General features: G+C 49.9%; 1 protein-coding gene and 1 non-coding gene across 7 annotated transcripts; both read right to left on the bottom strand.

The window, feature by feature from the left end:
• Window positions 1-176: 176 nt before the first annotated feature.
• Window positions 177-26,667, bottom strand: UBAP2L (ubiquitin associated protein 2 like). 6 transcript variants are annotated; one of them, XM_059832368.1, is made up of 27 exons: window positions 26,541-26,667; window positions 25,883-25,960; window positions 25,340-25,450; window positions 22,606-22,807; window positions 22,214-22,309; window positions 21,426-21,471; window positions 21,030-21,142; window positions 15,676-15,728; window positions 14,101-14,186; window positions 13,482-13,653; window positions 12,386-12,587; window positions 10,854-11,131; window positions 10,399-10,571; window positions 9,465-9,654; window positions 8,787-8,841; window positions 8,159-8,333; window positions 7,887-7,959; window positions 6,986-7,181; window positions 6,791-6,879; window positions 6,018-6,071; window positions 5,269-5,350; window positions 3,508-3,725; window positions 3,314-3,419; window positions 2,031-2,098; window positions 1,510-1,707; window positions 1,012-1,062; window positions 177-385 (listed from the first exon to the last, which is right to left on the bottom strand). In XM_059832368.1, the coding sequence occupies exons 1-27, from the start codon at window positions 26,628-26,630 to the stop codon at window positions 290-292; spliced, it is 3,351 nt and encodes a 1,116-aa protein (XP_059688351.1). In that variant the 5' UTR covers window positions 26,631-26,667; the 3' UTR covers window positions 177-289. The 6 variants fall into 6 exon arrangements, with proteins under 6 accessions (XP_059688351.1, XP_059688352.1, XP_059688346.1 ...); XM_059832369.1 differs by having other exon boundaries at window positions 22,639-22,807; XM_059832363.1 differs by having other exon boundaries at window positions 6,018-6,065; window positions 22,639-22,807.
• On the bottom strand, window positions 5,453-5,587 carry LOC132320167 (small nucleolar RNA SNORA58). Its single transcript, XR_009484552.1, has one exon. It is a non-coding gene; the product is annotated as a small nucleolar RNA SNORA58 (small nucleolar RNA).
• Window positions 26,668-27,844: the final 1,177 nt, after the last annotated feature.

The following is a 27,844-nucleotide window of genomic DNA, read 5'->3' as shown; positions in this document are numbered from 1 at the left end:
GGAGTAAAAACCAAAAAAGGCCCCTACGGCAAACGGTTCAGAATCTGAATGCAGAGAGAGGGGGGGAAAAAAAAATAAGGAAAAAGAAAAAAATACAAATTCTATATTACATACAACAGGAAAGGTGGCTGAAGACAACGCAGAGCCGCCGGCCGGCCCGCCCTGCCCAGGGGCTGCGGGGCCCGGGCGCTGCCCCGCCGCAGGGTGCTCTCCTCCCCGGGATCCTTCGGCGTCGGGTTCGGTGGGATACTCTTCTGGAAGCAAGTGGTGGGCGAGGGCCGCCCCGGCCTCAGTTGGCGCCCCAGCTGTAGCTGTTGTAGGCAGACTTGTTGGCCTGGGACTTCTGGGGGATGGAACTGCCTTGGCTGCGCTGCCCGGAGCCGCTCTGCGGGAAGGGGGCGAGAAGGAGAAGCAGGCGGTTATCGCGAGGGAACCAGCGCTGCCGTCCCCGGGGTCCCAACCCCGGCCTGCTCTGCAGGGCGATGCTGGCATGCCTCGGGCGGCTCGGCCACGGGCACCGCCATCCCCACAGGACGGCTCCAGCCCGCAGACCCCGGGCGCTGCGGGCTACGGCTCCTCGGTGCTCACTGACCCAGCGCAAGCTCCCTGGGGCCACCAGCACCAGGGCACGGGCCGCCTCCTGCACCAAGCAGCTGGCCGGTGGCCCTCGCGCCATGCTGTCTGCCGCCCCAGCAGCCACAGGACCCTCCCTCCGCTCTGCGCCTTCCTCCAGACCAGCACCCTGCCAGGACCGCAGGCAGCGAGGGCCCTGGCAGCTCCACGGGGGCTGCCGCGCGGCAGGGAGGGGGGAAAGGGGGGGGAAAAGGGTCGAGCAGGGGGGTGTGTGTCTGTGCGCGCGGGTGTGTGTGTGCACATACTGACTGAGGGCCTCTCTCCTCACCTGGCGGGGCCACGGGGGGGAGAAGGAAGGGGCTACGTGAGCCTGGGGGGCCTTAGGGGCGGGGGGAGACCCCAGGGCAAGTGCAATGCATTATCAGAGAGGTTCATTACCTGGTCTTCCTGCTGGCGTTGGCAGCACAGTATCATCTGCAAATATGGAAGCTGTTGCAGTACCAGGATATGTAAAATAAAGGGACAAACTATGACAATAGAAATCCACGGTTAGACCTGAAAGCTACGGCAGGGTCGTGGCTGTGGCGAGTTAACCCCTTCGCTGCTGGCCTGCGGAGCCGCCACTCCGAGGAAGGGGGAGGTCAGGGCGTACCAGGCATGTCTGCGTGAAGGGGCACTACCCGACCGTACCTGGTACGGCCCGGCAGCAAGGGGGCTGTGCCGAGTACCCCCCAGCGGAGCGCACCCCGGGCCTTCCTCACCTCGTCCTCTTTATCGGCCCTGTGTGTATGTGCAGGTGTGAGCATGTGCGTGTCACCGCGTGTCCACGTGTGTCCGCCGCAGGGCGTGAGGGAGGGAGGGAGAGGGGGGCCGGGGGGGAGCGAGAGCCCTAGGAGATACCCCAGCAAGGGCCGGGGGGCCGGGGGGGTCGCTTACCTGCCCGTCCTGCTGCAGGTGGTGGTGGAGGATCTGCGAGTGGGGCTGCTGATGCGGGGTCAGGATGTGCATGAAAGGGGTGGGGGGGTACGCCGCCGCCGTCGCAGGGTTGATGGGGCCGCCGCTGCCCAGCGCCGAAGGCAGGTTGAAGGAGGCTGCCGGGGTTCCAGTGTGAAAGCCCTGCTTCTCGAAGGATTGCTGAGGAGGAGACGCCAATGGCGGAGTAAGGGCTGGGAGCTGGGCGGCGCTCCCCTGCCTTTGGCTGGCAGCGTGCCCCTTCCCGGCTCTACAAGTCACGGGCCCGGGAGTCTGTGCGTGGTGCAGAGAATGGACAAACTCTCTGCCCATGGCTCTGCCTGGGCTTGGAATTGCTCTAACTTGGGAAAGGCCGAGCATTTCCCTTCTCCCTGGCTGGCTGCTCCAAGGGGAAGAGACCTCATGGCCCAGGGAGGCTCACTCAGAGCTGGGCTTCCACTCCCCAGCAAAGTGCCACCTTTCTGGAGCGCACACCAGACACTAACCTGAGTTTTGGAATAGACAGAGCCCGAGATGTCCGGCACTCCTGTATTACTGGATGTCACAGATACACCTGGGGAGAAGGAAAGGCAAGGAAGCATCAGGCAGCAGCCACTGGTTCAGCAGGAGCTACTGCCGCTAACGCCAGCATCGGGAGGTAGAAAGCTCTAGTGGCCCAGCAGCCGGTGATGACAGATATCGTCCTAGGGAGCAGGGTCTCATCAAGGCCAAGCTGCAAAGTGCCTGTACAAGTGTAAGCTCTTTTCCTCTGGACACGAGCAGTTTCTGAATACCTCCAGAAACAAATTTAGGGACCTGCTGCCACCCAGAGAAATGCACATTCTTGAAGAGCCCAGAAAATAGCAACTCTGAGAAGAGCTGGGGGGATGCAGCAGACAGACAAGGAAACAAACTCCCGGCATGACACGGTAACAAGAACGGTCCAAGAGCTCCTTGGCTGTAAAACAGGCAATTGCATGTAAAGGCGACTCAGCTGTGGGCTGGGATGGTTGGTGGAATGACTGGCAACACTGGCACACAACCCGTGTTTGATGCTGGCTGTTTCTAAAAGGTACAGAGGAAAGCCTCAGCAATCATTTAGGGCCTGGAAAAAGTGTTGAAATGAAAGAGGTTTGAAAGACTCAGTACCAGGTGACCTGGTACAGAGCTGAAGTGTCTTCGCAAAGAGAAAATAGCGTCTGGAAGGGCTCTAACGTAGTGAAAAAGCGCACAACAGGAATTTAAAGGCTGGAAGAGGGACCCAAACACAGGCCCTTTATAGACAGCCAGACATTAACCAGTGAAACCCAGTACCAAGACTAGTGGCAGGTTCACAACCTTCTTGCATCTTTGAATCAAGACAGACACTTCTCTAGAAAGCATGCATCTGCCAAACACAGGAGTCAAACAAGTTCCCAGGCTCAAATCTAGAATAACTACTGTTCTATCAATCACATACAGGCAGTAAAAAATAAAAAACAAAACCAAACAATTCAGCAGCTTAAGCTCTTTGATGCAAGTCCACGGCCCCAGCCATCCGACTGCTGGGCACAGAGGAGGGCGTGAAGTGCTCTGTACTCCTCAAACCTGCTCCGGACCTGGATACAGAATAAACCTGGGCCTTTCCAAGGAGAATCAAATGACCTGCAAGTTGCACCACAGCCATTTTCCTCCCTTGCTGCTGGACACAGTAAGGGAGCAGTCCCCTTACACGGCCAGCGAGACTGTGAACAAGCCCTGCCACTGTCGGTAACTGGTGCTGGGAAAGATGCTCTGTCGGGTCTCTTACCAGTGCTGTATCCATGAGAGCCGTAGCCGCTGGGCTGTTGAAAAGGGGTTGCTGATGCGTTGACGCTGACATTCACACCATGCTGCTTGGAAGAGGTAGGAGCAACCTACAGAAAGGAGAGAAGCAGAGTGAGGAGAGGCTTGGCTGCATTGCCCTCCTGCCCGAATCCCACGCCCTGCCTCTGGAAAACTCACAGGGAACACGGCGGGCCCGTATTGGAAGGTGCTGGGGAGCCCTGGTACCCCTGTGTAGTACGGCAGACTGGTGTAACTGTAGCCAGGAGGCAGCGCTGGGTTCAGGAACGTCTGCTGCGTGGTGTGGTGAGTCTGGGTCTGGCTCTGCTGAGGCTGGGCCAAAGTCGTTGCAGGAGCGGGGGAAGAGGCATCACCTCGGCCAAATTTTGTTAAGTCACCTGGAATGCAGGAGATGAAAGAAGACTGAAGAACAGACATGTCAAATCCTGGCCCATTCTAGCTCAGCCCAAAGGTGACCCAGCCTTTTCATCAACGGTGCCTTGAATCAACCCCCCTCCTACAGCTACTGAGCACTGCAGCCCTTGCAAGCCCTCAGACCCTTGCGCACTAATAAGGCAAAGCTGTTAATTGCTCTCCTCTTCCCCGAGAGGAAGGCTTCAGAGGGGAAGGGAAACTCACAGCAGCCAATCTACAGCGCTGCACCGCCTGATGTCAACCTACGATCCGGCACTGAATAAACCTGCCACCGGCTGCCTGCTCAGCGACAGAGCCCAGATGCTAGAGCTCTCCCCTAAGCCCTCTCCGTGCATCAGCAGCAGCCCTGAACACAACTCAACTCTCTCCAGAGCCAGACAGGAGGCCAGGGGAGCAGCCTGGGGGCCCTGTCCTACCGGCAAACAGCTCCTCATTGAAGAGAAGAGTATAATATCTTCCAGTTGAGGATGTGTGAACAGCCCCTTTTTACAGCAGGGCTCACAACTCCCTCTCCTGCTGGGTGGCAATGAATCAAATGCTGCGGCAGAGGCCCAGAAGCCCGCAGAGAGTACTTCAGAAATATCGCTTCCTCTCTTCCCAATCCAGGCACGGCGCAAGGGCTTGGCTGCAGGGCTCGGGGAAGCTCCCTTTGCTGCTCTTTATGAGCACCTGCTTGGCTCTTCCATGCAAACACTCTCCCTATTCAGAGCTCACACAGTAAGCCAGTGAATTTCTCAGTGCTGCCCCAGCTCGCAAGCGAGTCCAGGATAGCCACAAACATTAATTATCACCGATGTTAACTTGGCAAATTATCCATGCAGCAGTGCCGCACTCCGAGCTTGGGATTTCAGCTTCAGCGTGCTGGGCAAAAGCACTTCCACACAAACAAGCACCTGCTGAAGCAGGGGAGAAGTGGTGCTGGGAAAAAAGCGATCCACAAAGTGCAACAATGCCTAAAGCACGTGAAAGCTCAGCACAACCGCTGCCCACTGCGAATCAGCAGTGTGAATAAATGCACCTACCACGGTCAGTGAGAGATCAGCCACGCACTGGGCATTTGGTTTGAATCTGACAGGTCCTAAACGCCCTGTTTTCTTTCTCCATGAGACTGTCACATAGATAAAAAAATTGAATTTCTCCAAATTTTGTGTTTCTTTGTATTTTTACTTCAAGTGCTTGAGAAGCACTGCTTAACCCCTGCCTGACCACGACCTGAAAAGCAGTTCCCTGGTTTTACACCTCACAGATTCTTTTAGCCCTTCCTCGCTCTCTTTCCAACTCCTGCATCAACTCCTACTTGTCCAAATCTTCTTGGTAACATGCCTCGACACGACCAGATGATCAAAGAGAAGTCAAGAATTTAGCTGCTGAGAAACATGCTCCAGACCAAAGGCAGTGCAGGAGGCTGGTGCAGACGTAGCTCCAGTGGACAATGGCACAGGAAACTAATAAGCAGCAGCACGAACACCTGATGGGATATGCAATCAGAGCAGTCTTTTTCCCTACCAGAGTACGGATTGCTGCTCAGGCTGCCATCTCTTCCAGTCAGCGGGGTGGTGGGTGTAGGGAATGGGATGCTGTAGTAATCCTGAAGGGAAAAAACAAAAGGAGAATAAGTTTTATGAGCTCTGTCCGAAGATGCAAAGCAGTATCTTCTGGAAAAGAGGAATTTCTGGACTACAGCCGCTAGATATGTTGGAGTATTGCAGTTCAATCAGCCACATCGAGGCTGATCACAGCCTACAGCAACTCCAGGTTTTTGTAGCATGCACCATCCCCCTCGTCTGGCTATCAGAAGAACCAGATAAGGTCTACTGGTATGCAGTCCTTAAACTGCCTGGACTTTCCCCTCCACTTCACAACACAAGGGACACATGTCATATTGCTAAATAAAACCCCTTCTCATAGAAGTATTCAGCCATTGCCTCTTTCAAGGATCAGAGGCAAGTACCTGCAACAGCTCACCACGCCACTGTCGGGCAAAACAGCTCTGCCTGCTGCAGCTCTCACATTCCCTAGCCCCACCATCGACACCGCTATCTGAATACCTAGTGCTCCTAACTCCCCAGGTGCAAAGGAGCAATCGATTAACTCCTCACTACTGCCACAGAGAGGTGCATCCATTTAGCACCCTGTTTTGCCAGCTCTTCAGGACTACCTCACAGCCTGACCCGTCCGTACACCCAAAGCACGCAGCACCGGCGAGCTGTTAGACCAGTGGAAGTGGCCGGCCCATGTCAGTCTTCGGTACTCACCAGTGGGAATCTCGTCTGGAGCATTTGCAAGTCATCATATCCATACACCTGTGGCTAGAAAAAGAGCAGGAGATGATGTTAGGGACACGGACTAGATAAAGACACTTACCTAATTTTAGATTAAACATTTAGATAAACGTGAGAGAAAGCCAGAAGCAGACAATCAGAAGCTACACAATTACCTAGGTGCAGGCAGCCAGCATTCCCTACCGCAAGACTGACACTGCCAAGAGTGTTTTTATGAGCTGTTCAAATGAAGAGTGAGCACCAATGCCTAGCACTGCTGCTCCAGACCACAAAGGCACTTGACAATTTTCCTCTGGGAATTATTCCAACACCGAAATCTGTCCTCACCTTCAGAAGATGGCTGTGACACTGCCCTAGACTTTGTGGCAGTCGCCACCCTTGTTCTGACTCTTTGGTCTTTGTCATACCATCTTGCTAATACAGCTCCACGCTTCCGTGAGCCGTGCTGTGACCAAGGGCTGTTGCTCACCAAAGGTTGGGGAGTCTGTAGAGAACGGGCAGACAGAATCTGCTCTGGGGTGACCAGAATTACAGACATTTACCCCCATGGGCACATATATTTCCTCTGCTGCTGTTTTATAGGAAACAGCAGATCCCAACTCTCCCCATCCAAGGCAGTCCTGCTGCGCTGATGTTACAGTTTTTTGTTTCGCTACTATGCTACATCCCTCGCTGCTAGCTGAAGACAGAGCTAGGAGGGATCTAGTGGCATGACATGACTGCAAAGAGCCGGTCGTCCCACTCACCGGATAGGCGTGTAGCAACCCTGGAGCCATGATGTACGGATTAGGCAACAACGGTGGGACTCCAGGAGGGAGATTGGGAGGGGCTTTTCCTGAGAAAGAAAGAGAAAGGGAAAGTTCCACAGTGAAGCAAACAGCAGAAGCTGTGTCTCTCAGACCCTGCACCCTCCTCCGGTTTAGCAATACCCAGGGAAGTACCTGATGTTGTTGCAACGGAGCTGCGAGTCGAGGCAGTCACCGTGGAGTTACTACTGAGACTGAGGCCCAGGCTGCTGACACTGCTGAGACTGGATGAAACGCTTACGACTGGCGGGGCGGCTGATACTGTGCTGGAGGAGGTGGAGAAAGTGCTAGCAGAAGAATGGAGGCTTGCTTCACTCTCCACACTTGTGTGCTAGGGAAGGAAGGGAAGAGAGTTAGGGGACCAGGCAGACGTTAACAACGCAGAAATATTGCAGGACGCTGTCTACACAAAATATTGTGTGGCTCTGTCTGCACCCGGACGTTCCTGAAAGCCTGCAACGGACTCGGCTGCTGCAGGCTACAAAGAAACCTGCTCTGCATCTGGCTTAAGTCCAAAGTCCTGATAGCAGCCAACCCTTAATGCTTCCAAGCCTCTCGTGCGGCTCTGTCCCAACATGTCTGTCTGCTGGGAGAAGCAGGGTTGAGCACCGCATTTGCGGCAGGGAGATTTATTCTGCTGCAGAAGCCAATACCCTGGGACTCTGTACTGCAGGAGCTCCAGCAGTGTATGTGTTTGAACAGTGACACTCCATCAGCTACCAGTTTGCTCTGACGTCTGGTTGCAACTCTGCAGCACTTTCAAGAGCTGCTACAGGCTCAAAAGGAGCTGCTGCTACGTCTGAAACAGGCAGGCTGTCAAAAGCCTCGAGCAGCGGTGCACAGACAGTGTTCTGACATAACCCTCCGTCCTCTCTCCACATAACATCTGAACTCCAGCGGGACAACCAGCACCCTGGCAGCTCCTGTTACAACTGCAGACCCCACCAGCCGCACACCCAAGGTCACGCACACCAGCAGACCTCTCCAAGCTGAGCAGGAATGGGGGTGCACAGCACTAGAGCACACCCCAACTCACCAGAAGAGTTGAAGTTGACGTTCGCCCAGAGGATGTGGATGAGGACAGACTGTTCTGCTGCGTGGGTAATGTACTGCGGAAGGAGGAATAAAAGGTTGTCAAACTAAGGTGCAAGAGTCACCACTGGTAGCACCAGGCCAGATCCCATTCCCGTCTGCTCAGATGGGATGAGTCATCTCAGTCTTCCCCACCACATGAGACAGACTGATGGCTACTACAGATCCCTGCTTCTAGTTCTGCTTCTCTAGAAATCCATCCACCACGCTGCTCACCTGCTGAGTTGGGCGGTGGTTGTACTGGGGAGTTCCTCACTGTGGCTCAGGCTGCTCAAAGCTGTTGAGTGTTGGCTGGCTGTTGTCAGCAAGGATGATGCAGATACCCCATCGTTGAGAGGCGTGATACTGGGAGCAGAGGGGGAATCAGATTTCACTGCGGGGCCTGTAGCACCTGCGAACAAAAGCTTTGGGTTAGGGGCAGCTACTCGCAGCACCTGGAGGGCAATTCAGTGGTGAGGATCAGCAAAGGCTCAGCTAGAGGAGCAGGAAGATCTGGGGCTTCCCTTGCTGCTGCCAGCCAGTTACACACTTGTGACAGCGTGATCGTGTTTACGTCTCACTTTACCCCACCACCACCACCTCTGCAAAGAGCTTCAAGACCTACAGATGAGGTGCCTTTCAAAAACAAATCAGAGTAAATTATTGTCATCAGGGAGTGACTCATCAAGGATCTCATGGATCCATCAGCAGAAAGCTGTTCAAGGCAAGCAAATAATCTGAGTGGCAGCAATTAGTCCAGCAGAGAAGGGACTTGCTATTAGCACAGATAACGTTTTTCATCCAAAGGAAAGAATACAAGCAGTACAAGAGACTCAGGACACCCACTGCACTGACAGACTCTTACCTTCAACGGCCTGTGTGGTTTGTAATGGCGTGGGTTGTACAGAACTGAAACCATTCTGAGGAAGAAGAGAAAAAAAAAAAAGAGTACTGGGCATTGCAGCTACTCATTTCCAGAGGCAGATCTAGTGTCAGCCTCCTCCCACACTCCCTCCTCAGTTGTGAGGAAGGTATGCTACCAACACATGTCACCAGACTGCGTTGGGGTCGGTCCCAAGCTCAACTACCCCAGTGCCAGCGCGTCCCCCAAGTATGTATTTGAGAAAGGAGTGCAAGAGGTTTCTCTGCTGCTGGTAGTCAGACTGGGTCAACATCCTCAACCCAAGTTCATTAGCCAAAATTGATGTTACTGAACTTGCGTGCAGCATGCAAGAATCAAATCCTTAAGACAAACTAAATCCTTAGCCTGAACGCCACTCTGCAGCAGGGTAATTATGCGTGACACGACACATGGCCTGCAAACAACTTAACCGCTGTTAACCCCACTGGCCCAGCCCCAGGTAAGTAACGTAACTAAGGGCTCTGGTAGCAGCCAGAAGAAAGCTCTCACAAAAGTCCACGAGCCACATGGTGAGGCTGGAGGACCGCAGAAACGCTTGATAAACCACTTCGCTTTCCCCGAGACAGTGCTTCACACACTATGCTTACTCAGCACAAAGGGTGAGCAAAGCTATTTTCCTACCTTGGCCTGGGTCAGATCTTTCTGGGGCGAGGAGGAGATTGAATTTGGGTATCGCCTTGTCTGGGTGGATCTCTGTTCGTACAGTGGTCCCTGAGCGCTGTTCTGGGAGGTAAATGTTGCTGTCTGTATTGTGCCGCTCTGGTAACCAGACTCCTGGCTTTGATTGGACGAAATTGTGGATGAAGATTCACTACGAAGGGGAAAAAAAAAGAAAAGGAGTTTACATTTTCCTTTAAAACAGCCCTGCTGTAAGCTGCTGACCCAGACTGTGCGCTCTTCATTTCAAATCTTCAAAATAAAGAGCCCCAAGCATCAGCATATAAAAGCACCACACAAAGCAGCCGAGCAAACCCAGCAGAGAAACACCCAGATAAGGGCTAGCCCAACCACAGGAGGATGCTGGCACCTAGCTCCAGCCTGGCCTCACACACTGCTGTGCTCTAGGTGACATTTCATGAGCTGCCACCACTCAGGTCCCAGCACTCAAGGGACTGGCCAGATACTAAGGGTCAGCCCAACAGAAGACAGGAACACTTGGCTTCGGCAAGGCATCATCACCGTAGATACACTTACTCCACTGCACCCCGGCTTTGCCAGGCAAAAAGCAGGACAAAGCACACAGAATCTGTTCACCAGGGACAAGGAGCAGTTGCGCTGGGGATTCCCCTCCTGTGTTTCCAGCAACACACTTTAACGGCAGCAGGAAACGTCTGCTTTTTGTATAAGTACCGCAGGCCAATCAGTCATAGAGCTGCCTGAATGAGTCTGCTGGCAACTTTTCCTTTGCTGTTGCATACGTTGTCCCCCCTTTGTGACCATGGAAGAGTCAGAAAGGGTCTACTAGTATGCAGCATAACTAAAGCCCACGGGACAAGCTACCTTCCAAAGCTCATTGCTTGGATTAATCGTTCCCTTCCTCACGCCTGGTCCTCACCTAGCCGTGCTGGTGTACAGGCTGCTTTGAGATTGGCTAACGGCGGCGCTTGTTGTGGGCGTCGATTCGTACTCCGCGAGAACAGGCTCCGAACCAAACTGTAACGCCCCAAACTGCAGGTTTAGCCCTGAGATATCCGCTGAGCCAGGCATTTCCACCGCAAGTGCAGGAATCTGCAAGGGAGGAACAACGGAAAGGGTCAATCACTCCCTGGGGTCAGCATAGAAAATGACTTTAGTATCCACATTTCCCAGCACACGACGGTAGTTACAGGCTTGCAATCCTCTGAATTACGCTGTTTAACCCAGGCAGGCAAGCTTTTCTCTGTCACCCCGACAAACACCCAATGCCAACAGCAGGAAGGTCAAGCTCAGCCCTTCCCTCACTAGTCCCAAAGGGATTTTTCTGCAGCTCTAACACAATACAACACCTCCTTCCCCACCATTTATCCACACCTTTGATGTTAACGATGCTTTCTTCTTTTGCTGCTTCAGCTTCTGCTGTGCTGGCTGGGGACTGGAGGACTGGTTGTCCGATGAGCCTGGGGACATCTGGGGAACAGGATTGGTTTTGCTGGGCAGCGGCGAGGAAGGGGGTGCCGGCACAGTCGTGGAGGCAGTCACCACAGGCTGTTTCTCCTGCATGAACACTTCTATCATGGTTGAAGTTGACGTGAAGGCCTGACGCTTGGTGAAGGGACTATGCACGGAAGAGTCCGTTGGGTTCTTGAGATCTACCGGGGGAGACAGAGTTGAGTTAACAGAATTTGTTTCCTTAAAACTAAATCAAATTGTGACGCTTCTCAGCATCAAGAAAAATAAAATCATTTCACACTATGACTCCTCCTGGAGCCTGTTAAAGTCAGAGAGCAGAGAACCCCAGCATCTCCACTCCCCGCCTTGCACTCTCACCACCATCAACACTGAGCCCTTTAAGCCCTTCTCCCCTGAGCTCCCTCCACCATCTCTACAGGACAAAGACAGCTTGCGCAGCAGAAGTCCTCCATCCTCCAAGAAAAGCTGGACTTCAGAGTCCCTTGTGTGGAGGCACTGCATGTCAGAGTCCTGCATGGGCCTGACGCTGCTTCCTTCCCCCTTTCTGCCAACATTGCTGCATTTCATTGCCTGCTCTTTCCCCTGCAAGTACTGAGTTTCCTCCAAACAACACCACTGCTTGGGGCTGCCCACCCTCAGGTCTTTGCACAGCTGCACCACCCTCCTCCTTCGCCTAAGCCTTACCGCAGCTTATTAAAAAACAACTCCTATTCTCTCCAACTCTCCTCTGTGGCTCCTTGTCTGAAAAGATCAGGAGCTGCCAACACTGACTGTTACTAGGACAGGGCTCGATTTTTCTTCAGCTTAGAGTTGAACCAGAGCCATTTCCCTATAGCAAGAAATAAGACACACAAGCTGAAAGAAATGGCACTAGTACTCGACCACAGCAGGGCTCAGCATCTCATTGGAAAAGTAGGAACCTCTCTTAATCACTGTTTATTCCCTCATGCCAGCGCAGAGGTAGAGTTACTTCCTGGCATTTAACAGTCACCAGAATTGAATTCCTTTGAAAGATAACATCAGGTCAGCAGTAAGATGAGACTGACAAAGGTTGGTATTCAGGAACTACTTTCCAGAGGTGCCCACTTTCAGACCCTTTCTCTGTTACACAGCTTTACACCAGGAATTAGTTCTGCACTCTGTGAGGGCCTCAGGAATGCCAGATCCCTGGCCCTGAATTTGACTGAACGACAAGAGGCAGACGGATTCATCTGCTCTAACTATAAAAGGAACAGGGAAAGACTCACGTGCACTATTAGATTCTACTCTCACAAACTTGCACCCATGGTTCTTTTAATCTCTTCAGCAGTTGCCTTGGTTGTGAACTTGTGATCTGGCCCTCCGCTGAATCCCTCACACTGCTGCTTGCAGCACGTTTCTGCAGTTTTGGGAGAACACGCTCCCCTTTGGGGAGCCCCGCTGCTTTTCCTTACCATACTGCACGAGAGACGAGGTCTGCGTAGTGGATCCCATGTCCCAGGAAGCAGCAGTGGTGCTCCCGCCAGGCTGGGTGTGCTGAGCAGCCAGCTGAGCCAGGGCTTGGGCCGTCTTGAACTGCTCCAGGAACTGAGAACCTGTGGTACTGCTGCCTTTGGCCTCCCCAACATCTCCAAACCCTTTCCCCAGCATGCTCACCTGCAATTTCAGCAATGAAATAACAAAGTCAACATCTCCCTTGGCTTGGAACTTGGGTCAGAGGACAGATACATCTCAACATAAGCCTGAACGCACTGTACCCTGCTGCTTCTCACTGGGTGCCTCAGCTTAACACTCTTGAGCTCCAGACACACACAGGCACTGCTGGCAAGGAGAGCTCATACTTCTCTCTCAGCCTTTATCGCATGTGAGCGTAGGTATATTTACCTGTTGCCCAACCCATGGCATTTTACAGTGTCATGGAGGCTTGCAAGGAAAGTTAACAGGTAGGATCTTTAAAAACGTACTAAGTTATTCACGTACATTTGGTTGTGCTAGAAAAGACAACCACCAGGAGAACTTGGCTTCACAGTTAAGGTGGTTTCGAAAATCCTTCCTGAACTATCTCACCATTAAGCGCACAATTTTTATTTCTTTTGCTCACAGAAGTTACACAAAAAACCCCATGTGTCCAGGTCTGTGCACATCCCTGATTCAGATTCAATGCCTCCTTCCTTCACCTGTCACTAGATGCCAGCATTTCATCCCACACCAAATTCCCAACCAGTCCCACTTCTCAAACTGTTGAATTTGCAAGCCCTGGACTGCAAGAACAGTTTTTCCTTTCCTCTGAGCAGGAAAGAAGCATGCGTTGCAAGTCTGGCAAGGGCAACAGGGGAGGAATTATCCCAATTATTTCTAATTAAGCAATGGACTTCATGCCTCTGTATTCAGAGCAGATTGGCAAATTATCCAAGCGGAGGACTCTGCCACCCGCAAGAAGCAAGCAGATGTCAGAACTGTATTTCCCATATCGCCCAAATGCAGACAGAACGTCAGGGAAGCCAACACCTGCCAAAACCCGCACGCTGGCAGAGACCAGCGTTTCCTTACCATGCTGTGGTGAGAGAAGGAGTTACCAGAGGCAGGCTGGGATATAGCACTCTGCTTGGAATTGCTGAACACCAGCGGCTGGGCCAGGGAAGGAGCCTGGGATGACTCCAGATTTGTTGACTCATTCTCCATAGAAGAGGGAGTCTTTCCTAGCAGGACTGCAAGATCGATTCTGGGTAAAGAAAGAAGATAACCCACTGATGTTAACACCCCTCACTTCCATTACAGCAGTATCCTACCTCCAGCCTCACATTTTATAGCTTTTACTTTACTAATTGAGTGAATCTGCAAAACATCGACTCACAACTGCCAGTAGCAACCTCAAAAGGACAGAGACCAAGCAAGATCCTGCATGGCCTTCTATTTTAAAGCATGTCTTCCATTAATTTAACACAGCAAAATGCCGCCAAACCTGAAGAACCAGCAGCAGAGCCTAGGAAAACTCTAATCCAGGCTTAGGACCCAGAAACTCCTAACTCAACATCTCCACTTAAATCCCCCATCTTAGTCAGAGCTGCGGCATTTTAGCTAGCTGGCAAGGTTTAGTCTGAGATGGCAAATTGCTCTGGGACTTGTGTGCCGCTTTTCCCATGTAAACAGCATCACCATGGACTATCACCTCTGTCCAGCTGTGATTGTCACATTCTCGGCAGGCAGAGGCACTGAAGACACGTTGGAGGCGGTGAAGATCTTTGTCTCAGACAGCTGAAAGAAAAAAAATAACAGGACAAAGAATCCAAAAGTGAGAAAAGCGTCTCAGGACTCCAAGTAAAGCACACAAACGTTTGAGACAAACACCCACAGAAAGACTCAAGAAATTCAAGTGTTTAGACTTAAACTTCTCTAACATTTGGCTCCCATCAGAATCAACTTCTATTTCATTCGCTTCTTCTCAGGCAAGTGTACAAATCACCTGCCAGTGCAAAAAACCACCCAAATCCTTCTACAGATTTCCTGTAGTCCACAACTCCACTAGGGCTGCTGGGGTCTTAGGTAGGTGCTCTGAATTGATGGTACGCAGCATTGATCTACAAAACCCACTGCACAGGTAGGTGCAAGCATTGCTAGAGAAGTCGAAGAAAAAAGCTTCAGACCCATAGTTAAGCTTCCAACGATCCTGGCCTCACCTGGACGATCTGACCAGAGACCAACAGATCTACTTCAACTATGGAAGGGAAAGTAACATTGCTCAAAAATGAATGCAGGGGAGATTTAATGACTACCTGGGATGTAGCCTGGAACATATCTCAATATGAACAGCTTTTATTCCAGGCTGAGAAGCTGCCAGCAACTAACTGCAGGAGTGTAGAAACAAAATCAGGAACCCCTGGGGAGCATATCACACACACTGAAGGTAAGAAGGGCTATCAAAGGCTCTCTTCAAGCAGACACCTGACTGAACAGACAGAGAAGCTGCATGCGTCTCCAAACGCAGCAGGAGCGCTTCCTTCAGACGGTACCTGGAAAGCAAGAGCTTTCCCTTCGTGCCCGTTCTGTAGACTTAGCAAAAATGAGCATGCAAAACTAATAATAATACTAAAAAAGCCCAACCCTGCTCTCATCTGCAAGAACAGAAGTTCTCCCTTGATTCAGGGAGGGACTGAAGCCCATTTCAGAAGAAACTGATACAGAGGCGTTAAAAGTAGGTGATTAACAGCGCCCATCCTCCCCTGAAGGACACACCAGGTAGATAACAAAAAGCAGCAAGACACGCCAAAGAGCAAGTTAGAAGGTAAAGCCAAGAGCTTCTGTTCAATCCAAATCACAAGGACCAGCAGAGGCATGTGACACATGTACGAAACCGCCGCTGCCTCCTCCACAGCACATGGTGTGGATCAACAGCAAACCTTCCCAAACTGCCACTCCACCAGAAGAGCCGAGCAAGAATCTTGTGTGGACCCAGGCCAGTTTATGGAAGAATTCAATCATGCAGTTGCAGGAAACGAGAGGACCAAACTCGATGCCCCAGGAGATCCCTTCCTGTCTCGTGTAGTAGAGCTTGTCATAGGAGCATACTTTAGAAGCAGCGATGTTTACTCATTCATCATAGCTCCTGGAACTGGGAGCCTGGCTTGGGCTATGCCCATAGTTTGGGGAGGATGGGCTTTGCGTTCCTCTCGTAGCTGTGTGTGTACAAACAGGACAGCAGCCTGCCGGCAGACACATGGAGCAGAGGGGTTTGGAGAGTACCTACATCTTCGTTCCAGTCCTCCGTGCCCCATTCTTCTGTCGCTGCCCTCCACGCACCTACAAGGATAACAACAGGTAGAGAAGTTATGTGTGCTTCAAAGTTCTACCTCCAAGAGCCAGGGAAGCACTGGGGAGCTTTGCAAGCAGCTGAGAGGATTTCTATTTGCCAACCAGACAAGTTAAAGCAGTTGACCCCAACCCACGATTCATGGGCAAGGTACCGCAATGGGATCGCCTCAGCCTTGCTCGGGCAGGCAGGGCTGAAACAGAGGGACCGCGGGGCTGGCAGCTAGGGCAACGCACACACCCCGACACCGAACAGGAAAGCTGAGCTTGGCAAGGAAGCCCCGGCATCGTCCCCAGCCTCCTTGTGCCATTTTCCTGATCTCCCCGCGTATTGCGGTAGCTGCAAGTTTCTGCATCCATGAGCAGTTAGTGTTACCCCAGCAGCTCGGACAGAGCACCTCCTTCGGGGGCTTCCTGCCAGCTCTTGTGCAGGACCTCACCACCCAGTTAAACCTGAAGTTTCTATAAAACCCCGGGACAACTGAACCATTCACACAGTTCGTGGGGTTTTTTCCCTCAAAAAAACCCCAACATTGAAACCTCACTGCACCAGGACCTCCTGTGCACAGGCAAATGGGAATCAGAAAGGAAAATTTAAGGGACTACGCAATTCCCACATTTTTTGTGACCAATTTCAGAGACATGCTCAAAGTGAGTAGCTTAAAATATCAGGGAGAAAAGCACAAGATTTCAGCTGCAATCCAGCACAGTGCAATTTGTAAGAGAGCAAAATTCACCAGCAAAAAAAAGTTTTGCCTGGCCGCATCTTCAACTTGTTCCGTCCCTCTCTTTCATCACAGTTTAACCTCAGTACTTTGAATATTATGTGGTGACTTCCAAATCCATTAGAGCGCTTAAAATTTGGTTGGGAGGAGAGCAGGAGCATTTTACATCCCAAAAAACTCAGAGCGTAAAAACAGCCCCGTTTTGCGCAGCTTGTTTTCAGCCCATGCAAACCAGATCAACAAAACCCAACACAGCCAACAGGGTTAATCCTGGAGACATTTACAAGGACAGAACAAGTTGGCATCAGCCGCTTTATAAGCTGAAAGCCTTTTACAGCATAAAAACAGCCCGTGGGGAACGAGAACATTGTGGATTCTTCTGCAGGACACAATCAGGCCCACTGAGATTTTGGGGGGAAGAACACAGATCTTCCCATATACACTTTAATTATGAGGCCAAAACATCCAAACAACTGCTTGCCTAGAAGTGGGAGATTTATTGCGTGAAGTACATACGTTATCAGCAAATTATTCTTTTTTTCATTGTTGTTTTGTTGGGTGTTTTGTTTTGCTTGACAAGTTGAGCCAATTCAAGAAGCCTGCCTGGACATTTTTATTTTTTTTAAATATTCAAGTTAGAAATACGGATATGAATACAACATGACTTTCTTGAGCGCCAGGAGTCTCAAGGCACACTACTCTACCCTTTCCTCCCCAGCCAGAAGCATCAGGAGGAGTTCAACACATTCAATGCAAAACACATCTGGGGTTTACAAACCCAGATTCCACCATTCCTTAGATTTTTTTTGTGCCCTCACAGCAGTAGCGAGAAGGCTCTTTTACGGATTTTCATGGATCAGGAAGATCCTACCAGCTCAACTCTTACACAAGAGGTGAAGTGGGAGCTGGAGGTACCTGGGTCAGCTGCAGTTAGCAGGGGAGAGCAGGAAGCCAGGAGAGTTGCCCTAAGAAGAGTTTGTGCATGTAGGAACACGGCACAGGGCTCTTTTAGTCTTGCTCACTTGGGGGAAGCGAGAAGAAAAGCAAAGCAGCACGAAAAGCAGAAGGGAATCCTGCAGGTGAAGAGCAGCCATTGACGGGGCTTTCCTGGCAAGTCTACTTCTCGAGTACCGGACACCTATTCAGCCTGGCTTGTGCTCCTTGCACACAAAGGGACAGATGGAAAACCGAAGACACACGATGTACAACCGGGCATTTACCAGAAAAGCTCCAGAAAGCTTCCTAACCAGCACAGTGCGCTTAGTTTTTTTAAAGAAACAGAGTGTATCACTCTCCATCAAGGTCTTCCGAAGGGGAGAGCTGCAACGCAAGCAACGCCCTGACACTTCTAACACCATTTCAGAAGTGTCATCTTCTGAATGGCAACCCCTCCTCTCTGCTTTAAGCCCTTCAAAGAGCTGCTGGTCTTTAAGCTCCTCAAACCAGGAAAAGGGGAAAAAATTAAAAGTCAATAGGCATTTGCAAATATGAATGTGCTGAAATAAAAAATCCCATTGTGTCTTCAAGATTATTTTTTTCCCTCCCAAATACACTATCTCTTCATTTTAAGCTGGGATATGAGCAATCAGCTTGCTCCTCCCTCAGCCCATCAGGTGGTCTACTGTTATCCTGATAACTGGATACATGCTGGACGCCCCAGCCTGGAAGGGTGACAGACCCAAACCCCCCAACTCTGCACCTCAAAGGAATGCAAATGCAAACAAAGCCAAAGTGTGGCAAAAACACAATGGCAGCACTGGAGCAGCTGGCCTTGTGCTGCTTGCAGGAGTTAAAGATTAACCCAGAGGTGAGAACCACGAGATGCTCCGAAGCAACAGAAGCACTCCAAGTACGTCTGCCTCTGGGCCCCTGCAAAAGAGACTCCACAGCCTCAACACTCCTCCTCCTGTCCTGACCTTCAAGAGCAAAGTGGTGAGTTCCTCCAGAAGGGCCCTTAGCCTCGACTTCCAGACCTCAGGTTAGATGGAGGAGACGTTAATCAAACACTATTTTGGCCTCGTTATGGACACCAATGGGATTCGGTAGGTATAAGGCAAACTGGATCGTCTCATGGGTGTCTCCTGGCTTCATGAGGCATAAAGGTATAAAAGCAGAAAATAAAGTGGCCAGGAAGTCAGCAGCTTTGCCATCAAGCATCCCAGTCATCTCAAAAATCCACCGTCATCTTCAACTGCAGGGCAGGTCCGCTCAGGTGAAGAAGAGCAGCCGGGCAGCAAGAGCACGCCAAAGCAGCCATCAAGCGCGTTGCTCACCCAGAGGTAGCCGTAAGCAGAGGCAAAGCACTGAGATAGTTTAACCAGACGAATTCCCCTTGCAGCAGTGTTTTGACCCTAAGCAGATACGTAGCAGGGAGGCCAGCAAAGCGATCGCTGCGGAACTGAACCACCGCGCCGAGGAAACGGCACAGGGACAACAGCAAGTCACAGCTTTCTGGATGTGAGACAAGCAGAATACGACTAAGCTGCCTCACGCTTCCTCCCCTCGGGTGGGATACTCTGTCATCAGTGCTGTGGACACGGAGCTGCTCTGGGTATCGAGAAGCAGTGGCCGAAGTTAAAATTTACATAATCCACAAGAATTTGGGTTAACCTCTCCCAATTTACATTCAAGGTATCAGCATTAGTAAAAGCACAGTCAGAACAAACGTCAAATATTCATTAAAATGAACAAATTAAGAGAGAGAAGAATGACATATCCACAGATATTTCAGGTTCTTTTAAAAAAAGCTATAAAGTAAAGGTATCCGGGGCAGTTAGTGCACCTGGATGTATCGTACCAGGAGCAGTGTCAAATTTTCGGGGATAATTTGACCCCTCACCCCCAATGAAATCAAGTCCTGAAACAAAAAAACAGAAAAGAAAGACAACCAGTGAAATTTTGACTTAAAGAAGTGAATGCGAGTTTCATTGCCCCCACGTACACCAGTCACATTGTACCTGTGGATATTGTTAAAGAGATGCCTGAGGCTACTAAAATGGAAACAAAACAACCACGCACGACACAGGTGAACAGTGTAGTTGCACGATAAACTTTACAGCTGCATTGTAGTACTAGAGCAAATTTGAGTTGTTCTGTCAGAAAAATCTTCAATTGCCCCCAACCATGCTCTAACCCACTTTGTTCCACAATTCCACAAAACACCAACACAGAAAAAATCCAGAAAACGCACAGAAGCCTGTTCAGACTAGACAGTTAAACTTCCAGCATGTAGAGCTCATCCACTCCCATCCCTTTTTCCTCCAGAAATGGAGGTACAAGCGTACCCACTGCCCTTGACACATGCCTACACTACTCCCTCCGGTATTTAAAACTCCATTTCTCAGTCGGCCAGAAGATGATCACTCAATCTCCTAGTGTTTTACAAAACCATACTTATTTTTTTCCCCCCTTTCAAAACAGCTTTCCATTTTCTGAAAAAAACAACCAAACAAACCAAAACCCCAAAAAACATCAAAACACAAACCAACCCAAAAAACCCTACACTAACAGCGTGTAGTAAAAGGTATCACAGTTTTCAGTACTTCATTTCTCTCTTTCCAAAGCTATCAGTTTTTCAGCAAGTATAAGAAATATACAAGTGGCCTAATGCAATAACATTATTATGGTTGTGAATGCTTCTTATAACCAAGATGTGGTATTTACCTGAATGCTCAAAAATCATGGAAAAATAGTTCGACTTCACGCTGGTGCAAGATTGCTCCATAAAAAACCCAAACAACCACTCTTAAAAAAACCCCACACAAATAGACTACTTACGATTAAGGATTGTCCCTTGTGACTCTGTCCAGTTATCACACTGCAAAATCTGAGTTCACTTGTGTCTTACAATAGTGTGCATACTTGAAACAAAGAAAAAAGTACCATTTTTCCAATGCAACAGAATGTGCAAGGGCAGATTGGTGTTCACAAACTGCCCAGTGAAGAAACGTTTGCTTCAAACAGGGAAGCGATGAAGATTTCTTTTCAGCTAGCCTTCTGTAACAAGGTCTCATCCTACAGCAGTTTGAACAAGATGACCGTGAAAGAGAGAACGCTCCCCACATCGAAATCAAGAGCAAGACATCTGAACTCCAAGTAATATTCTTTGGAGGATGCACCAAAAAAAAATCAGGAGAACTTGCATGTGTTTATCGAGACATCTGAACTCCGAGTAATATTCTCTGGAGGATGCACCAAAAATCAGGAGAACTTGCATGTGTTTATCACACTACAGTTCATAAAAAAGACTTTTCCAAAGGGGCAGCATGGTTTTTACTGGAAAACAAACGGAGGCCTCCCTGTGCCTCTGTTGGGCAACAGCACGCACAAGCTCACAGCAGAACAATCATCCAGCTCCCAATTTCCAATGTGGTCACCCTAACAGATGCAAAGGCACCTCCAGGTGCAAAAAACCAGGGTTACTGAAATCCACCTCTGAACCAACAACCCGTTCCTCCGTCCCTGAGCCAAAGACCTACGCAGAACCTCCTCAGTGCAACTGGGTGGATGCAAAATCCACCCACCCTCTAAATACAAAACAGCGAACATGTGCATGAAGACCACTTACTTGTGCCATCATCCGGCTCAAAGCTGCCAGTGTTGTTCCACGTGTTGTTGTTGCTATTCCCGTAGTTCTCATCCGTGCCGGCTGGCTCGGCATAGTCAGCTGGGTTGAAAGTTCTGTAAGGAATACGAGGATAGAAGTTTTTACTCCCTCTCCCGAAGCATTTTAAAAGCAAGTGATTTTATTCAGACCATGACACATCTCAAAGAGTCTCAAAAGACAGTTCTCTCAGCAGAGGAATGCTTCAGCTACACCAGCCATTCCAAATTTAAGTTAGCATGATGCGGTTTTGGCTTTATTAACAAAAAAAGGAAAATCAGAAGACAAATGACCGACGCAAACAGTACTATTCACACACTAAGACTTATTTTTGCTGTGGTTTGTACCAGTGAAACTTACCCCATGCCTTGGGCAGAAAATCTTCCCCCTCGCCTTCCAGAGCCACCTGTAAAATATACACACACACACTGCTGAGCACCTCTCTTGGCTCTGCATCCCCGGGGAAAGAAACACTTGAACAACATATGGAGTTCTGATGCCCAGAATATGAAAGTCGTGAGGATCTTCCCAAGTTGATGGGATTTCCAGCAGCGTCTTTATATGTTTGGGAATGACCTCAGCTGGCTGGCAGTATAATTAGCAATGCGTGATTCCAGGCTCAGATGAGGTTTCCAGCTGGCACAAACCATAAGTACCGAACCCCAGGTTCTGATTTCTGCAGTGTGTGTCCTCAGCAACAATTCCTGAGCACCACAGATTTTGTGGAAAAATGAATTCCTGCTGTTAAGTATTTAAAAACCAAGCCAATCGTTTGCACAGCAATGGTGCTCAGACATACACGTGCAAGAATGAGGAGGAGCCAGATTCTGTTGCTAAGAAGCAACTGGCCCACCTGCCAAATAGTCACCTTAGTTTTTTTTAACTTCCCACCTCTATACAGGAAAACCCTATTTTTTCCCCAACTCCATGAATGGGACATTAAGAACTAGATACTGTTTCCGGCATGCTTAAGATGGGGAAGCAAAGCGTAGGCATTAAGTGTAAGCATAAGAACAGAAATATCAAGTGCTTATTTTCAGTTTGGCAACTCCTCCCATAAAGGAGACTTTCAAACCTCACGGAGGAGATAGATACGCTGACGTAATTCTTCTCCTCCCACCCCCTCTGACCTCAAACCCCATGCGTACCTCGGCCTCGGCCACGTCCCCGCCTCCCTCTTTCCGTGCCTCTTCCAGAAGATCCTCCACTCTTACCACCGTCTAGCCCATTCTCCTGGCCCCGAACTGAAAGACAGAACAACGCAAAGACAATTTCAAGATTCATCCTGCTTTAGGGAGGGTACAAGACCAGACCTCAAACACCGAAGCGCAGTAGCTGTGCGGGAGACCATGCCAAACACTCCCATAACTTCTTTTATTTGTGCTGACGGTATTGAGGGTATCACCCAAGGAATCATCTCAGACACGGAAGCATCAAACAGCGCCACACGCACAAGGATCGTTTTCCTCAGATGCGTCTGCCCAAGAAGCTTTACTGACAGCTTTTATGCAGCACAAAGTGCCTCGGTGCGCACTGTCACAGTTAAGGGTGTTATTAAAGGGCAGGTCCATACACTCTCTTCCACGGCTGGCACCTCGCCCCCGCCTCGGTGGCCCGCCACGTCGTCTGCTGAAATCCCGATCCCTCTCCCGGTTTTCTTTGCTTTCTTCGCTGGGTTCTGTCTGTCCACTCTCCTTCTGTCCTGAGACACCCTTCTTCTTCCCGACCATTTCCCAGGAATGCTGAAGGTTTGCAGAGGGGAAAGAAGTTAATCACAGTTTGATTGATGCAAGATGCAAGTATACACATATTTAAACATGCTACAGAGAATATAACAAGGGTCTCCAGAAAAAATGGTTTCCAGCCCAATTTTTTTTTTTAGAAGAGTCTATCAGCCTACACACAGTACAGCTGCTTCCTTCAAGGAAAGCTCTCTTACAGCTGACTGGCAGGCAGTTTGATGTAACAGGAGATGAGTTATCCTATTTCTGCAAAGATCTACTAAGCCTCTTAAATACAGGGGGCAAAATACTTACCCAAGTTCAAAATGTGGATAAATTTACCCTGTTTAGGGGAAAAAAAACCCTTGCATTTCATACAGGTCACTGTTTTGGGGAGCTCTCAGGATAACCCCGTAAATGTTCCAAAGTGCTCTGCGGTTAACGTTTTGGGTTAAGTTATTCTCTCAGATGCAGAGTGATTTACCAAAACCCCTCCCCTAAATAACAGCTCACAGGGAGAAAAGTATCACAGAATTTATCCAACAGGCAAGTTCAAGTCATCCCAAGTTCAACTGTAAGAAGTTAAGCACGCCTCCAGCTTACTGCCGTGGGCCCGCATCGGTTTATTTTATGACAGTCTGCAGCGGTTTCATACTCTTAAAGTGATGCTGCACACTGTTAGAACAATTAAAAATAGTCACAAGTCATTGACAAACACCTGAAAACATAACTGGCAGAGAAGTAAACAGCTGGTTTTGGATAGCAACATGCAGGGAACAGTGACAGAAAAAACAGAGAGGCACAAACTGCCTTCAAACCCAAGGCTTCTGAAGTCTCTCTCCACAGGTTTCTGGCTCAGAAGGAAATTCAGGGAAATATTTACTTAGAGTACTGTAATTTTAAGCCAAATCTAACCCAATGCTAAGATCACGCCAGCTCCTTTACTGTTTGAAATACGTTACGTTATGAGTAACTAGCTCAGCAGGTGAGCTGTCTTCATCAGCACAGGAGTATCTGAGCAATTAGCAAGTCTGTCTCTTACCAGAAAATCCCCTTTACGGGATTGCTGCACAAGCTGAATCCTGGCCAGAAGCAGCTCCAAGACCTTTGACCAATTACAGTGCAGACACTGCCTGTGCTCAGTGCTGCGGATACCGGCCCGCGGGCCCCCCATGGCACTGCAGGCTGGAGAAGTGGCAGGCACTCGTGGGCTTTGCTCTGCCAACTCCGTTTCTGCCTCTACAAATCTTCCGCAGTAGCTGTGCCTTGCCCTGCATCTCACTCTGCCGGGCGTTTCAGCTGCTCGAATAAAGGAGGTACTGCTATATAACAGGGTTTGCCGCACGCTATCCTGGATGCCATTTTCATGAGCAATGTGTTCATCTAGGAAGTGCAATTGCTGTGATAGCAGGAGTTTGCCGTTTAACTAAAAGCCGCCGGTTACGAGGGATGTGGAGGAAAATACCGTCACGGCAGAGTTTTGCCTCAGCAATGCACATTTCTATCACCCCCCTTTCTAAAAGGATTTTCCAACAGCTATTATGTTCAGTTGTCAATGGAAAGGGTTCTCTAAAGGCAAAGAACCCTTATGTGCACTGTACTGAACTCAGCCGGTGCCAAAGGTAGCAAAGCACCTGACGCTGGGGAGCAGCTACATTACACAGAATGTAGTCTGAGCTGTCCAGCTCATCCATCTACGCTGAGGGCTAATAATGAGAAAAAAATGAGCTAACGCATAATATTCTGAAGCGATATTAGAGCCTCAACTCTACAAAGAGTTGAGTCAGCTTCAGCCAAACCAGGGTGCTGGGAGGATACATTTGATCAGCAGAAGTTTGGAAGGATCTGATATTCGTAGGCTTTTTTCTGGGCTGTAACAGAACTTGCGCCTCTGCTGCCTTTGTCACAAAATGAATGACATCCTGCGCACCAGGCAGAAGGTTCCTCCTAAGCAAGCGCTCACTTGTTCTCAGAGCTGACTTTGGCTTGCCTGAGACAGGCACGGGCGTGAGTGACAGCAGTCGAGCCTAACTCCACAGAAAACAAACAGCAAAAAGACCCTCAAAAACGTGGCATGGGCAGCGGCACACAAGCCAGTCAGCACATTGCTAGGAAGCAAATGTTTAGGGCCAGAGTCACAAAACCGTGTTACTCTAACAGAAATGAACCACAGCTGACACATACCTGCCTTTCAACATGGGTCACTCAGCCCTCGTGGGGAAAGATAAGTTACTTCACACTCACAGCAGTGTGAAAGCTTATACAGATGCCACTGTACTGTTGTCAAAGTGCTTGGATTCAAAATGAATAGGAAGTAAATGATCTATTGCATTTTCCCCTCTATTCCTTTGGGCCTGCTGGTCATGCTCGTATTCTGTGCAAGCCTACAGAGAGCAGCGTTAAGAAGCCAGGACACAATCACACTTTACATGCTACTTGTGCAACTAGTCAGTCATTTTGGCTCTCATTATCTAGACATTACTGTATGTCTTGTCTCCAAATATGCAGTTACACTGAACTAGGCCTCACCAGATTTACAGGACCCAATCCTACCGTGTCCGGATTGCCCTCCAGCAGCACGTTGATGGCTCTGTTAACATCTCCGTTGCAGTCATGCAGAGCAATCACACACTCGTCCTGGTTCTTGCCTGTGATGTCGATCAGCTGTAGAGAAGACAACACCATGATCAGCGTGTTCCAAACCAAGAAGGCACCGAAATCTCTACGGGTCTCTTAGGAGGCAAGCAAGTTGAATCCCAAACCAGAAATCCTACAAAGAAATGTCAGGGTTTGGGAGTCTCCCCAGCTTCCTCAGCTTCATTATGTCCCCTCAATGAGAAGTAACTGAGGGTGGGAATTTCTGAGTTACCGTTGTTTCACCACAACCCAACCTACAACCTCCTTTTCTCAGGATAACACCATTCCCTGCATTCTGGGGCTCACCAAGGCAGGCACTAGAGCCCCTGAAAAACAAGCCAGTCCAAGGAAATTCAGGGAGCAGCCAGCCACATCCCTCCCACCCCCCGCAGCATTCACAGTACTCTCGACATCAATCTTGCCTTCCCGTCAGGGTTCACCCTCACTTTCCACACTCACTTGTTTCACCTTCTCCTCAAAGTCAGCGTCGTTGTGGTCCGAAATCATCTGTGCAAGTCGAATCTGTTCCGCAGTGGCCTAAAGAAATCAAATGGAGAAAGAGAGAGCACGGTTAGAGCGGCACATTCCAACAAACCTTCCTCCAAAGGCCATACTGCTTCCCTGAGATCTCTGGAAAGGAATCAATATGATGAAGAGGAGGCGCAAACAAGGGTCAGAAAGAGGAAAGCTTCAGAGAGAAAATCGGACAGAAGAGGAGCAAGCAAGGGGAGTATGGAAGAAAGGGACGTACTGCTGGATGGCCTCACTGCACCGGGTGAGCGACAATCACCTAAACTACGTCCATTTTGAGGCAACCCTTACCACCACCAGAACATCAAGACCCACTGCAGGCGGCTTCTCAGCCACTTGCATTCATTAAAGTGAACGGGGAATGGTCAGATGGAAGTGAAAACAAATCTCAGCCCCGGCTCCCGCTCGGAGGCACCGATGCGGAAACCCCACCGTCAGTGGCCGCCCAATTAACCTGGCTCTGCGAGCAGCACCCTGCAGCACACGGGAAGTTCGTTAGGCCAAGCCCAGCCGTTAGCGCTGGGCCAGGCAGGAGTGCCAGGTCTCCACCTCCAAGCTAACTGGTTTCCATGGACGCTGCCCTTACCTGCGGCCGCTGCTTGTGCTGTGTCTGGCTCTGTGTCTGTGTCTGCTCCCAGTTCCCCCGGGCTCGGTTAGTGCCCACCGATGTCATCATTTACAGTATATACAAATAACAGTATTTACAAGGTAGAACTCTGTGGTGGGTCAGGGGAGAAGAGAGAACAGACTGTTAGAAACCAAAAACAAAAGGCAGCACCAAGACTGAATGATCACGTGGGCGAGGCAGCCAGTAAAGCCGTCGCAGGCCCCCACCCTCCCCGCCGCTTCCCGCAAAGCCACAGCGGGCCAGCCTACCATTTCCACGTGCCCCCAAGACAAAAAGGCCACTTGTACTTCTCAAGGTTTCTCCACCACTACCACAGCGGAGCACTCAGAATGAAACATCACCTGCGTCCAGGTGGGAGCAATCGGGACCCAGGAGCAGAAGTACTTGGGGTAAAGGATTTAATGACTCGCTGCTAAAACACAAGTGCGTAAGTGGGCATGGATTTGCCATGACCGGGGCCCTAAGAGGGTACAGAGCAAGGAACGCTTGAAAAAAGGTCTGAAGAAACTTCGCTTTGAGAGCAGAACATCTCAGAGCCTCAGACACATCAGCTACTTCCCCTTCTCCTTTCTTGCCTTCAAAGCAAGACAGGGGAAGCAAAAATGGTGCTACAGGTTTGTGGGATATCGTTTTAAAAAAATACCACCCTTGTAGAACTGCCCATTTTTGCTTGCTTCAATTATTCCCCAGAACTGGAAATATTAAGTTTTCTTCTACTGAGTATTCTAGATTAAAAAAACTACCAAAAAAGTGAACTAGATGTCAACAAGGAACAACAGCCAGTAATGCTGTCAGGTAACTGCTCGAGGCAAAACATCCCAGTAAAAGTTCAGGCCATGGAGCATCCAAAGCAAGTGGAGTTTTATAACCTCACACTGGGCTTCAGGGGAAGAACCCAAACCGGATGGTTAGAACGGGATCAGCAGTGAGTAGTTCTACCCTGCCTATCATCCCCCAGACACAAGGGATGCCAGGCACATCCCACGGCACTCAGCAGGACTTGCTACTTCTGAGTCCCCGAAATCTCAATAATCGCAAGCTTCACGTTTTCAGATTTCATTAACAAGACTGCGACGCTTTCCTCCAAAGCAGCAGGGCTTGCTCCAGGTGCTGCTGCTGCAGGCAGATGCTCGGGACAGGGGAAGGAGCCACAGACAGAGCGTAAGAGCAAAGAGGAAACCCGAGCAAGAAAATCCAACCTGCAGTATATGATCTCAAACATTGCTTGCGAACACCAACGTGGCAGCACAGAGCAAGGCCCA

Source organism: Gavia stellata, chromosome 33 (genome assembly GCF_030936135.1).
Source record: "Gavia stellata isolate bGavSte3 chromosome 33, bGavSte3.hap2, whole genome shotgun sequence".
In the NCBI taxonomy this organism is placed as follows: domain Eukaryota; kingdom Metazoa; phylum Chordata; class Aves; order Gaviiformes; family Gaviidae; genus Gavia; species Gavia stellata.
Note: the sequence above shows the minus strand (reverse complement) of the source record. Positions and strands in the feature narration are given on the sequence as shown.

Bases quoted from the DNA above. Each gene is read 5' to 3' on its own strand.
- UBAP2L (XM_059832368.1), bottom strand. From the start codon at position 26,630: ATGATGACATCGGTGGGCACTAACCGAGCCCGGGGGAACTGGGAGCAG. The intron at 10,572-10,853 runs GTGTGGATAAAT...CCTCCCTTGCAG, and splicing joins AAGCATCGTTAACATCAAAG to ATTCCTGCACTTGCGGTGGA. The intron at 6,072-6,790 runs GTGAGTGGGACG...CTCTTTTTCTAG, and splicing joins GGTTGCTACACGCCTATCCG to CCACAGGTGTATGGATATGA.